Source organism: Myxine glutinosa, chromosome 13 (assembly GCF_964187855.1).
Source record: "Myxine glutinosa chromosome 13, kmMyxGlut1.1, whole genome shotgun sequence".
Lineage (NCBI taxonomy): Eukaryota > Metazoa > Chordata > Myxini > Myxiniformes > Myxinidae > Myxine > Myxine glutinosa.
In genome coordinates, this window is record NC_136273.1 from 18,750,479 (window position 1) to 18,765,245 (window position 14,767).

The 14,767-nt window shown below is 42.4% G+C and overlaps 2 protein-coding genes across 4 annotated transcripts in view; one reads left to right on the plus strand and one right to left on the minus strand.

Annotated features, from left to right (window-relative positions):
- The window catches only part of CENATAC (centrosomal AT-AC splicing factor), a 480,847-nt gene that overhangs the window by 208,135 nt on the left and 257,945 nt on the right, over positions 1 to 14,767 (plus strand). The gene's annotated exons all lie outside the window — the stretch shown is intronic.
- Positions 1 to 14,767, minus strand: part of LOC137438652 (uncharacterized) — a 138,197-nt gene that overhangs the window by 74,604 nt on the left and 48,826 nt on the right. For all 3 annotated transcript variants that reach the window (XM_068133878.2, XM_068133877.2, XM_068133879.2), the window contains exons 7-8: positions 4,782 to 4,873; positions 4,214 to 4,572 (exon numbers count right to left, since the gene is read on the minus strand). In XM_068133878.2, the coding sequence (XP_067989979.2) occupies positions 4,214 to 4,572; positions 4,782 to 4,873 (451 nt within the window). The remainder of the gene's footprint in view (positions 1 to 4,213; positions 4,573 to 4,781; positions 4,874 to 14,767) is intronic.

The window sequence follows — 14,767 nt, forward strand, 5'->3', positions numbered from 1 at the left end:
TATATATATATATATATATATATATATATACTAGCAGAAGTACCCGGCATTGCCGGGCGGGGGAGGGGTGAGGGGGAAGGGGAGGGGAGGGGAACGGGGAGGGGAGGAGGGGAGGGGGAGGGGGAATGGGTAGGGGGGAGGGGGGATGGGGGATGGGGGAGGGGGGAGGGGGGAGGGGGTAGGGGAGGGGGAAGGGGTAGGGGGAGGGGGAGGGAAGGGGGTAGGGGGAGGGGGGAGGGGAGGGAGAGGGGGAAGGGGAGGGGAAGGGGGAGGGGGAAGGGGTAGGGGGGAAGGGGGAGGGGGGAAGGTGGAGGGGGAGGGGGGAGGGGAGGGGGAGGGGGGAGGGGAGGGGGGAGGGAATGGGGAGGGGGGAGGGGGGAGGGGAGGGGGAGGGGGGAGGGGAGGGGGAGGGGGGAGGGGAGGGGGAGGGGGGAGGGGAGGGGGAGGGGGGAGTCAAGTCGGAAGTCAGTCATTGTCGTCAATTGAATGTCGCATTTATTTTTTATTCCCTGTCAAATGGCATTGGTCCCGCATTCCGAACCCGGCAGTCGGAAGTCATTGTCGTCAAAGTTGAAAAATTAACGTTCCGAAATACGCTGATGACGTCATAATTTTAAAACGCGATGTTTTTTTTATTTTAAGGTGTGCTGTAGTTGCTCTGAGACGTACTGATTCCAAATATGCCTTTGGTTTTGCTCTGCGATGAGTAGTTCTCGAGTTATAAGAGGACAAACAAACAAACATACTTTACTGCTTTATATATATATATATAAGATATATATATATATATATACACAGTGCCTATAGAAAGTCTACACCCCCTTTTAAATTTTTTACCTTTTGTTGCCTTATAGCCTCGAATTAAATTGCATAAACCAGACTTTTTCCACCTTTATTTATACATGTAACTCACAATTTCTAAGTGAAAAACAAATTCTACAAATTTCAGAAAATAACTTAAGAATACAAAACTAGCACATCTTGGTTGGATAAGTGTCATTTACCATGAAGAATAATGGCTGTGATGGCCTGGGAGGATGGGCTAGATTTAAAGGTATGCACACTCACCTATGAGTCTTCCTGCCCGAGTTTGAATCCCAACCCAGCAACAAACTGACATCCTGGTTTCTCGCAGGCAGGGCGAGACATCAATACATGTGCCGTTTCTCGGATGGATGTTAAACTGGGTGTCTCGTCTGCCAGCATTAGTTGGTTGACATTAAAGAATCCACAGTGTACTTCAGGAAAAGTAGGCGAGGTATCGCCAACACCCTGAACAAATTCGAAATTGTTTCCCTAAACTATGGGGGCCTGAAGAAAACATTTAAAGACTGGAGAGTTCATAGAATACCTTGCAGTCTTGTGAAAAAGGACGTGGGAAGGGTTTGCTTATAAAACTCTTGGTTTGTGTTTCTGTGCATAATCTATATTTCCTATGAGCCACAAATTTGTCTAAATCACCATATTCCCCAGTGCTGAGAACACAAGCAGCAAATTGGATTGGTCGAGGTAGCGTAAAATGGCATAATATTTTGTCCAGGTACTCCTAAATGAATTAAATATAGAATTCAATTGAAATAAATAAAAAAAGTTTTAAAGGCTGTATTAAAAAAAACAACAACAAATTTTGGAAGTTTACCGCCGTTGATGCAACGTCTTTTACATCAACGTATTTATCATATTACGTTAGTTATTAGTGCCTGTTGTTTGTGTCCTTTATGATGTCCTTTAAAACTGTAAGTTTCCTGTTTGGAATGATTTTCAATTTTGTTTGATTGGCAGACAGGTCGACAGAAAAAAAAGCTTACCTTACTCCTCTGTGCACATGCATGCTTGGGACGAGATTCTATACATTTTATCAAATTAAGAGCCAAAGTACTGTCTGCTAAACCGCAGGTTTTTATTCGGATTCGTGTTCCGACAGTGTTCAAAACATGAAATTCAATTGAAATTAAGTTGTTCCTCACTCATAGATTAACTGACGTCCGTAGACAGAGAGACAGCCAGACAAAGTGATTAACCCTTCTTTTCACTTTGCAAATGTGGAGTGATGAAATTGACAATTCTATTTGCACAGGGTTATTGTAATGTACAAAGAAAAACTTGAAAAAAAGAAAAAGGATTCTCAATCGTTTCCATGCCAACGATTATTGCATAATCATTTCCTTTCATATAAAAATGTCATCTTGGAAAAACAATCTACAAGATGTTTCAAAGGTAAAAGCGCACTGAACGAAATACTTGTGTTTCATGTGTTTGTTAATCTTTAAGTTAACTGTTTTAAAACTGTTCAATAATTTTCAAAATCAAATCTTCTGTTATCTCTGATGTGTCTTTGTTGTATGTATTTGACAATAAATACTTTTCTCTGAGACATCTTTTCGCACAAGCGGTAGTTTCTACTTTCTTTCTTGTAAAACACCCTGTTATAACCATAAATTTTGGGAAAGCAATTTTTTTTTTTTTGTATACTGAATCGAGGCTCGTGAAAGAGCTGACATTTACTTCACAAACAAATCAACCAGACAAACAAAATATATAAAAAGAGGGAGCGGAAGACAAGATGGGGAGAGAAGGGGAAGCACACAAACACTTGAGAGCACACAACATTTGAGAGCAGGGAGATGTGTGGGAGGGAGAGGGCTTTGGGGGAGGAGGCGTGGGAAGGGGGGGTGGTGGGGGAAGTATAAAACACAAGGACACCAAGGACTTCCAGGACAGAAGTTGGTATTTCAAAAAAGGGGAATTGGGGTGAAATTAGCGGGGGTAGAAAAGATCAAGGTTTTGGATGGGGGAAGATAAGAGATGGTGGTGAACAGCTGTTTTAAAGACCTGGAGGGTGGAGTGGGATTGAAGATAGTGAGGGAGTTTGTTCCAGAGGCGGGAGAAAAGAGGAATGAAGGAGTGAAGGTGAGCAGAGAGTCTTGATTTTGGCAGTTTAACCATAAGAGGGTTGCAGGCCGATCTTGTGCGACCTGTAGGAATATTTGCGACCTGTTGGAATATTTGCGGGACAGAGCCCAGAGAGAGCTGGGGGGGCAAGGCCAGAGAGGAGTCGGTAGAAGACGGAAAGACCACCAACCTGCCTGTGGTGAGTGAGTGAGAGGCCCTTGGAGATAGCTTCATCGCGAGAGATTCCAATGATTCTGAATGCTTTGGTTTCAACAGCGTGAAGACGAGCTAGGTGTGAGGCAGGAGCACCAGCCCAGAGGGGAGAGCAGTATTCCATTGAGCTGCGGATGAAAGCCTTGTATGTGGTGAGGAGCTCAGGTGTGCCAAGGAAGGACTTCGCACGACGGAGGATGCCCAGTCGGCGACTGGCTTTGGAGGCCAGATTTGAAATGTGGTTTTTCCAGGAAAGATCATGGCAGATAATGAGACCCAAAAGCTTGAGTGACAGAACTTCTTGGAGAGGATTATTCAGAAAGTGGATGGGAGGGTTGTCCAGTCGGTCTTTTCGGAGAGACATCGTAAGAGTGTGAGATTTGTCAGGATTGAAAGACATATTCCACTTGTTTGCCCAGTCTGTGATTTTGTCCAGGTCTGCAGAGAGTGAGGAGGCTGCAGACTGCCGATTTGAGGGATGAAGAATGGAGCGACAGAGAGTAGAGTCATCAGCAAAGAGATAGAGAGGATTTTCAAGAGAGTCAGAGAGATCATTGATGAAGACCAGAAAAAGCACAGGGCCCAGAACACTGCCTTGGGGAACTCCAGCCTGAACAGAAAGAGGATAAAGCAAAGTTGGAAAGCAAAGTTGATAATGTGCGCTTTGGTATATTTATTGGTAAAACTTGATGAGGATGTATTTCATCATGGACAAGTCTATTTGATACATGAGTGCCTTCTCAATCCGGGTGACCTCGCAGGCAAATGACCCCACATACCTCAGTGTACCTACATGGAGCTCAACTTCATTTGAAGACGTTCTATGTATGGCTAGCACCAGTATAGGACTGGGGTGACGTCAAAACATCTACAAGGAGTCTTATCCCTTTTGCTGCGTTACTTGTGGTATTATACGAAATACAATATAAATGCTTTCCAATCTCAACTACAAATAAAATCACATAAAAGGGAGGGGGGGGGGGAGTAACTTCCCCCCCCCCCTTCAAACATAACATGCTGCAAGCCCTTTAAGTAAATCAGCTACTAAATTTTAATATGCCTTTATCTCCAAATTCACACAATGACTGTGGTTATCTCAATAACTGACCTGGGCCAATCATCTTTGCAGGCCTTTTTGCGTCCAGTCCGGGGCTGCCGTTTACGTGTTGTGACAGTAATACCTCCCACAGGTGGCTGCTGTTTGTTGGAGTGTGCCAATCCAGAAGATATATCACTCTGTAGCAGATTCACCAGCAACGGGCTCGTCAAAGTCACATCCTTGTTTGCAGATGACGTGACTGCCGTGCCCGCCTGCATTCTTCCAGCAGCACCAGCTGAACCTGAACCACCAACATTGTACCCAAATGCATAGCACTGACTTGAGAAATGGCCAGGCAATGATGAACTTTCCATTTGTCTGGCTTGCTCCACAAAGGTATGCCCTTCAGGCGAAGCAAAAGCAAATTCCTGGGGTCACACATGGGAAATGTGGACGAGTAATGCATTTGCAAAAGATGGCTTCTAAGGCAAATAAACTAGCATCACTTTTCAGTGAGGACGAAACTGAAAGAAGGCAAGCAATGTGCAGATGGTGACAATGTACCCATATTTAAGTAGTGGGGACATTGCACGGGAAGGTCTAACAGGTAACTGATAGATAATTCCATAATAGTAACCTGTGGTCCAGGATTCCACGGGTTTGCCACAGGCATGTGAAGGTCTGTTCGCATCTCCTCAGCCTCTTTCATCAGTGGAAGGGTTATGGGACCTGTGCATAAAGGAATGCAGTCACTGAATAACCATCTATTACTAAAAGGGGAAGCGTTCGTTAGTGTGTGTGTGTGTGTGTGTGTGTGTGTGTGTGTGTGTGTGTGTGTGTCCATTACACTTTATTCTGAAGGGTTCCTCCTGTCGTATAATAATATGAAGATGGTACCGCCAGGACGCTAATACTTGATTTACTCGGTTGGAAAGGTATAATAATCTATTTTCTTGGATCAAAACTTTGCGTCTGCTAAATAATAAAAACTAGCCGAAACCCGTGGAACATCCACGGAAGGGAGGATGTGGTGTATGGATAGAGTGTACCATTATGGATGGCATAGGGGATTTGCTTGTCCGAGTAAGAGTTAGGAAGAAAGATGAGAATGAAGAGTGCGTATATGACCAACGATCGCGGACACCGGTACAAATGCATACTCTGAATTGTCCACTAAGTGGACGGCTTGCTTTCGCCTTCGCCTGTCCAATCAGCGGACGGCTTGCTTCGCCTTCACCCAGCAGACGCCAATACGATGGTGTCGTAAGATGGCGTCGTATCGGCAGTTAATCGGATGCTTTTGGGCCCCAACGTCGGCTAATTCAGATTTTTCGAGTATGGCGGTATGTGATAAACAAAGAGCGCGGTTCGTAGATCGTAAATCCATTAGTGCCGTGGGCATTGGGTCACTGGGTGCGGCGTAAAAGCGATAACAAAGTCGAGTCCTTACGCTATTATTATATAGATGCTCGTTTCGAAAGCCCGTCTTTCTCAGAGAAAGAGGAAGAAGCATAACTTAGTTTGGTTCCAACGGTACGACAGCAGGAACCCTTTAGACTTTAGAGTAAAGTGTGATCGACATTAAAGGAGCAAACAAAATTACCTCCAGTAATACTTCTCGAAGCAATAGAAAAATACATAATAATATGCAGGAGGAGTACACAAACAACAACCACAGCCACAACCACGACGACCGCACCAATAACTACATGTTATAAGAAATCAATTTTGCTCGTGTTTCACTCATTTTACATTCTCATTGAGACTCATGGATAGATATGCAATATTTTTTGTGAAGAGCAACATTCAGTCTCTTAATTAAATCAATCAGCAAAGCAACGGGGAGGCACTGTTAGTCTACAGTATATATATAAGCAAGTTCGTTTATGGACTATGTATGCATGTCTGTGAGGATGTACTGCTTTCACTCCATTGGCTGGACGGCTGGCCTAATTTCACCCACAATTGTAACTTGAAAAAAACAAAAACATTGGTCCACCATTTTGTGAAGGTATATAGGCCTCAGGTCTCTGGTGTCAGCTCATGGCATTGCACAATTGGAGTCATCCGAGCTATATAACCACGATGTATTATATATTCACTTATATATGCACATAAGCAGTGGACAGGTTTATGCTTCATGTATGTAACCCAGAATATTTTTTATTTTCGGGAGTGATCGGGGCAGCGGTCTTTTTCCTATACACCCCCCAAATAAAGGGATGGGCGATTGGTGTAACAAATGAAGGTTTCTTTGTGCGTAATTTTGGTTTTAGCCAGAGTTTTCAAGGCTGAATGGTGTGAAAATATAGAAGGGCCGCCTGTAATTTTGATGGGCTTTTCTGATGGTACACACTAATCTTAAATGCAATGAGATTGAATGTGCTGGTTGTCTATTAAAAAGTGAAAATACAGAGTATAAAGAGAGATTTACAAATTCAAGAATCAGATAAATACTGTAATACGGCAGCCTCCCTCAGCCAATCATAGCTAACCTCAGGTAACCCTCACCAGACCTCTTGTGTCCATCCATTAACATTTGTTCTAAACACAGCACAGTCAGCATATCCAATTAGTATTTCCTACCAGACAATATGTTTATTCACTTCTGTTTTACGCATGCTACACTTGAAGGAAACAGTTATTTTTTTGAATCAAGGCTCATGGAAGAGCAATCACACACCAATGTCAGGGTGATGAGAAACCGGTGGACATGGGACAAAGAAAAACGTACATAATCTCAACAGGATAAAACAAATTATGGGGAGGCAAGAGTGGTGAAATGACATTCTTTCACCTTCTCACCTCACACAATCCCCTCCCTTCCAGGTCACATGCGTTCTTCCAGAAAACCTTTCTTTGTTGTCCTCTGTGGAAGACTGAATGGACTTCCAACTGTTCATGAAAGTTCATAGTTGGTTGACATTAAATAACCCACAGTGTACTTTAGGAAAAGTCGGCGAGGTATCGCCAACACCCTGAACAAATTCGAAATTGTTTCCCGAACCTATAGGGACCTGAAGAAAACATTTAAAGACTAGAGATCCGAAATCATTCTTTTGAAAGTAAGTGAGCTATCGCTGGCATCTTGTTTCAAATTTGTTTTTCACTTAATTTAATTCTCAGGATTGATAAGTGTCATTCGTTGTTGCTGTTTAAAGGCAATGACAAACCTCCAATGATGGTCTATACCCACTAATTGTTTAAATCCTTACGGATCAAGACAACGACACCAGTTATAATAGTCTTTAATATATATATATTGCCAATAAAAATGAAGAATATACTTCAGTGATAAATCTTTGATCAGTCTGCATTATGGGTAATAGAAAACGTGTGTTTGCTGTGCTTAGGAATATTTATAGGAATAAAGTTTACATTGATAAATCTGTGCAAGGAAGAAATATACAAAAGGCGAACGAAGCTGTTTTGCCAGACAAGACGAGACGGAGTCTCCAGTAGGCGCTAGCAGGATGAAAACACCATGTCTACACTCTTTCATCTAAGGCTGCTTATCTTTATGGCCTGTGTCAAAATGTTAAACAGATGTTCTACTGTGCCCGTGGGCACCAACTTGTCTAAAATCCCTGCCCCCCCCCCTCCCCCATCTGACCCCTCAGTCTTCAGTCTGACTCCTCGAGACGCAGGAGACTTTCCTTTGTTCGCAGAAACACTATAAAAGAACAAATTAGATCATTCTCGTATCCGAATCTGTATTCAGATCTTCACCAAAATCTAATCAGTTCTTCCTTATCACACAACCAACCTGCCCACCAAGTTTTATCCAAATCCGTCGATAACTTTTTGAGATATTGTGCTACATATCAGTTTTATCTCTATCGCTCAATGGTGAAGAATCACTTTTAAAAAATCTGATCCCGATTTGAATCTTCACCAAAATTGAATCAATTCTTCCATGTCACATATGCAACCTCTCCACCAAGTTTCGTTGGAATCTGTCCATAACTTTTTGAAATATCCTGCTATATATCGTTTTTGGCCGTATCTCCCAATGGTGAAGAATCACTTTAAAAATCCTACTTGCCGGATCCGGATCTTCACCAAAATCTAATCATTTCGTCCTTGTCAAATATGCTACGTCTCCACCAAATATGCTACGTCTCCACCAAATATGCTACGTCTCCACCAAATATGCTACGTCTCCACCAAATATGCTACGCCGAATCCGTCCACAACCTTTTGAGATATCATATTCACAGGCAGACAGACAGACAGACAGGGGTGAAAACATAACCTGTATCCACCTTCAGGGGCAGAGGTAATAAAATAACAAAAAGAATGATAACATTGTAACAAAGCTTATATTAACTAATACTAATCTATCTATAATTCCAGTAATCTCTGTTTGTTTGTACGTTTGTACGTTTGTTTGTTTGTCTGTGACCGCTGTTTCTCGACAACTACCGGTCCGATATACTTGAAACTTGCCAGGTATATTGCTGGGGACCCGAGGATGTGCCTTTTCAAGGTTTGAAATTAATCGGACAAGTACTTACCGAGCTATGGCGATTTAGCCGTTCGCCGTTCGCTTTGGCGTTGCGAATGGACCAAACCATTCATGTAAATAGAGGGGGGGGGGGGGGGTTCTGTGGTCGTTCGCTTTGGCTTTGCGAATGGACCAAACCATTCATGTAAATAGAGGGGGGGGTTCTGTGGTCGTTCGCTTTGGCTTTGCGAATGGACCAAACCATTCATGTAAATAGAGGGGGGGGGGGGGGGGGGGTTCTGTGGTCGTTGCGAATGGACCAAACCATTCACATCGAATCATCGAATCACATCGAATGGACCAAACCGTTCGCTTTGGACCAAACCATTGCATGTAAATAGAGGGGGGGGGGTTCTGTGGTCGTTGCGAATGGACCAAACCATTCATGTAAATAGAGGGGGGGGGGGGGGGGTTCTGTGGTCGTTACTGCCACGTGGTTTCAAAGTTTTTTTTTGTTGTTGTTGTTTGCACGCATGTTTTTTTGCACCCACGTACGGGCACGCCCTAGGATGTTTACACACACACACCCCTACACAAATTTTTTTTTTTTTTTTTTTTTGGCAAGGAACGGGCACCCACGTACGGGCACGTCCTAGCTTATATATAGTACGGGCATGCCCTAGTAATATTAACAACGATAAAAGCATTGCAGTAGATTCAGCATCAATTTTCAGAACTTATCCAGGATGCAAGCAATAACTCACCGACTCTTCATCAAAAGTCAATGTGAAATCTATAACATCCACCAGACAATGTTCGGAGATGGGTCCTCAGCTTAACGTCAATCTAAGGGATGGTGTACTTTGAGATGCAACATCCTTCCTGCGAAGAACCAAAGTGCTTATAATAGGGCCGAAAAAAGGCTAGATAGCACAAAGGTAAATGTGCTACCTCTAAACCATCCTGTTAAGATACTAGAGAGCTAGAGGAACAGAGCTAGCAGCATCCGCTACTAGCACACAATCATGAGTAGTGGTATGAAAATGGGGGTTCTGACTCTCCCTAACATAATTAAATAATTAAATAATCTACTTGTTTGATTTCTGACCTCTCTACCTTAATTAAATAATGTTGTTAAATTTCCTGCCCCCCCCCTCCCCCCGACCATAATTTAATAAATGATGTAACATTTTACACAAGTAAAAATGATGGTTGGTTCCTTCCCCCCGACCATAATTTAATAAATGATGTAACATTTTACACAAGTAAAAATGATGGTTGGTTCCGGGACACTTCAGCAAAATGAATGAAACAATTCACCACTACCACTTTTTTTTCTAGCAATAATTACTAGTTTATAAGATGCATCATGAGCTTCATTGTAAAGCCAATGTGCAAGAACATTGCGATGGATTAATGATCGACGTATTTTTATGACGTAACCGAGAAAAATGGTGCCTATTTCTTATGGCATGTCAAGGTGAACTTCAGACCTGTTGCCGAGTAACATGACGTAAAAATTTCTCCACACATTCCTATTATGAGAAGAAGTACGAGAGATCAAATTGCAAATCTGAGGTGGATCATGGAAAAAGCAAGTGAATCTCAAAGGAAGGCATACCTATGTTTTCTAGATTTATAGGAAAACCTTGGATCGTGTTGATCATGAATTGATGTGGATTGCGCTGAGAGAAATGTGGATGTCAAAGCACCTGATATGTCTGATAAGAAACCTGTACACTAATAAGAAGTTCCAGTAAGAACAGAGTATGGAGAGACAGAATGGTATGGAATACAGGACTTTCAAAATGACATAATCTGTATCATACAGTATATCTTGTGAACGAGATAAGGATTGCTACCTAAAATGGCTAACAGAACTTCTGAAAGAAGCCGAAAATACTTGTTAAAGTACCTGAGGGAAAAGGGTGTGCCTTTGCACAACGAAAGAGTTGGATAACTTTCTCAGCTCACCGAATGGGCAGCTGCTTGTACTGCAAACTCCCGACCATGTGGGCCGATGCAAGCTCGAGTGGACTCGCATATGCTACACAAACCCCTGACGGATCGCTACCACTGAATGGACTGTGTATGTAGATTAGGTGCTTCTGAACACTGATGGGAAGGACGTACTTGGGGCTTGTGAAAGTGCAAGGTAAGTTTAAAATAATGATATTTACTATTAATTATATTAGGAGAGGGGTTTAGAGCTATCAGAGCTGTTATAAATTTACTAGTAGAAAGCCATGGTCAAAATATCATTATATAAAGAAGAAAAAAGGGAGTCTTTTATTATTGCGCTGGCTGAAAGAGACAAAAAATGGGAGGCTATATATTTTTTAACAGCAAAGAAAAAAAAAATTGGAAGAACTTTAGGCAGCTTATACAACACTTGCGTTCAATATTTTTGTCTGTGCAACAAACAACAACAACAGGCATTTTAAAGCCATTTTCCCTGCTAGAGCAGGGGATAGCCTTGCGGTCCCCATGACAATCTTCTCCATTTTGCACTATTTTCTCCATCTCCCTTGTTAACCCCCTTGCCCGCATTTCTTCTTCCACCACCTTTAGCCAAGTCTTTCTTGGTCTTCCCCGTCCTCTACTTCCTTCTACATTCATTTCCATCACTCTTCTCAACCAGTCACTTTCATCCTTCCTCAACACATGACCAAACCATCTCAAACTGTTTCTCTTCACAGCATCCATGATATCAGAAGGGACATGACATGACATGACACTTCAAGAGAACCATGACGTGTCTGTGCAAAAGGCAGTATCACTTATCCCAACTGGTGGTATTTGTTAGAACTCCATCCAAGAGCACTCTTGCAATAGACCTTATCAGAGACGTATTCGTGACACTGCACTTCAAGCGGCACATAGCACCCTGATACATCGAGACAATCTCCAACACAACAGACCTATGTATAGTTTGCCAAGAAATGAAGCAAGGGACACTTCAGTGCCTGGTAGAGTCGGAGTGCCCAGACTGTTGATCTGGGTACGTGTCTCTGGCCGATAACTTGGAAAGGTTCTTCCAGTTTGGCAGCATGCCAATGCAATTGAACTCGTCAATACTTGATGAAGGCAAGGGGATTGACCAGACTCTCAGGCTAAACAAAGCTTCTTGGCATAAATGATGCAGCCTAAAATTAAATTCAACCATGTTAAAAAGAACAAAGAAGAAAAGCAAATCATTGGAAGCAGACACTTCCACCAAGACCTCAACCAAACATACCAAAAGAAAGGACCTTGTCACCACAGCTGCAGTTACCTGTTTATTCTGTGATGTGGAATGACAATTAGGAGAACTCACAGTGCATCAACATTCCAAGTAGATTCTCGTGTGCAAAGGTGTGCACTTCAACTGCAGGACAGGAAACGTATGGCCAAACTTAGTGCTGATGATATCATTGCAAAAGAAGCAAAGTATCACCCTGCCTGCCTGACAAATTTGTACAGGAAAGCAAAACGTCAATGCGATGACTACAAAACGACTGAGAAGGATAACATCAGCCACAGCATAGCATTTGCAGATCTTGCCGAATACATGGAAAAATGCAGATTTGACAAAAATTAGCAGATTTGTCAGGGACAGAAGAGGGAAATGTGTACAAAGAAGGGTGGATGTCAACACCTCGATCGCACGAAACTGGCAGAGTTTCTTCACATAGATGAGAAGAAAAATGAACACTTCTGCTTTTTAGCTGAAGAGGCTGTCACAATTGAGAGTGAAAACAAAACCTCACCGCTAATGGGGAAAAAGTTATATTTGGACACTGCTGTAGTTGTATTAGCAAGAGCTGCTGCCAGCCAGTTGAGTATTGAAGAGGTCTGGGTGGGATTTTAGTCATTGAAACATTTCCTTTTTGCCACTGCCCATTAAATGAAGTTGCTGCAGTGCTTGGGCCTCAGAGGTCCAAATGCTTGCCCATATTCCACAGTTTTACTGGTTGTGATACCGTGTCCTCCTTCAATGGCATCGGAAAGAAAATGGGTTGGCAAATCTGTCAAACATATGATAATTTGACAAGAAGCTCAGAAATGCACCATCAGAAATTTCAGACACTGGCTCGGCAATCATAGAGTGTTTTGTCATAATCAGGTATGACAGAACAAGTGACCAGATGGATGCGAACGGAGCCAAGAAACAGTTATTTACAAAGAAACTAGAACAATGCGACTGTGTCACCAATATGCCTCCGCATAGTCCCACAACAGGTAGATGCCATCACTCATCACTATGCATATGTATTGGTAGGAGATCATGTTTGTCAAGTTTCGTGTTGATCGGATAAGGTTCGTTTTTCTATCCAAGATGGCTGCCAAACCACATGACCTATGGCCTCATCATTTTCAAACTAAATGCATCAGTGCTGTTAGATGACATTTGTAAAATTTCGCATTGATAGGGTGAGCGGTTTCAGAGATAAAATTATTTAATATTTTCCTTCAATCCAATATGGCTGACAAACCATGTGACCTATGATGTCATAAATTTAATATTTAAATACAAATGGGTCATAGATCATGTGCATGCAATTTCAGATTTTTAGGATAAGGAATTCGATTAAAACATTTATGGCTGGTATAACATTTCAACGATGATGTCATCATTATCAAGCTTTTGTTCCCCATTGGGAGTACTTGACAATATGCCAAGTTTCAAATTTTTCCATTCAGAAATGGAAATAATTTTTCCGAGAAACTAATATATAAAATATATATCAAATAAAATGGGTGTATATAAATAAAATATATATCTATATATATATAAAAGAAAGTTTTTGTTTGTTTGTTCGCTTGTTTGTTTGTTTGCTTGTCTGCACACGCTAATCTCCTGAACGGTGAAAGATAGGAGGAAACCTCCGAAACAAAAAATGTCGGGACGGGCCCCGGGAAGGTTATAGGCTAGGTGGCGAGGCCGGTCGAGGCCGCCTCGGCCGGGCTGGGCCCATTTCGCAATTAAAAGCTGAGCTGAATGATAGTAGTCAATCTTCTACGGCTGCGAGTAAAAGCTGAATTATCTTACGATAATTCACCAAATGTCCGTCCGTCTGTCTGTCTGTCTGTTCGAAGGTACCGTAAAAACTGCTGAACCGATCTCAAAGATATTTGGGTGGATAATCCTGGGATCTCCAGGAGTAAAATAGGCTATTTAGTTTTCCCAATTTCAGCTTTAGTCTCCAGCATTCTCAGGTTTGGACTCGCGCATAACATTCGCGTTCGCATAACGTTCATTGTTCTCATTGTGACGATGTTGTTTTCCAGGGTGCCGCACAAATGGCTGCACCGATCGCTGCACAGCTGCACCAATCGAACTCGGTGACCTCGGACAAAGACTTTTTATAAGGACACGGGATGAATCCCTGCTTGAGAGAATTCTAACCCATTTCAACTGAAGGAAACATGTATCAGGAGTACATACGACATAGCGATTGTGAACACGATTATCGATCACGATTCACGATCATCACGATCATAGTGTATCGATCACCGTGGGGCATTTGGTGAATATTTCAGCTTTGGTCTCCAGCATTCTCAGGTTTGGACTACCGCATAACATTCGCGTTCGCATAACGTTCATTGTGACGATGTTTTCATTGTGACGATGTTGTTTTCCCGGGTGCCGCACAAACGGCTGCACCGATCGCTGAACGGCTGCACCGATCGAACTCGGTGACCTCGGACAAAGACCTTTTATAAGGACACGGGTTGAATCCCTGCTTGAGAGAATTCTAACCCATTTCAACTGAAGGAAACACGTATTGGGAGTACATACTACATAGCCATTGTGAACACGATTATCGATCACGATTCACGATCATCACGATCATAGTGTATCGATCACTGTGGGACATTTGGTGAATTATAGTAAGATACTGTTTCGATTTTGATGATTTGCGTGTGATATGATTTAACGGATGTTTATATGAATCGTTTAAAATAAAAAAGCCTTCAATTTCTGATATTTTACCTTTTCATTTGGGCCTCCCAATTGAAATCCCCCCCCGTAAGGGCGGGTACCATTGCTAGTAGTAGTAAATACATTCAAAAAGAACCCGGGTAATGCCGGGTGCATTCGACTAGTATATATATATAGACAGTCACGTGAAAAAATAAGTACACCCCATGTAAAGTTTTGACTTTTTCAACATATTTCAAACATACAGCTA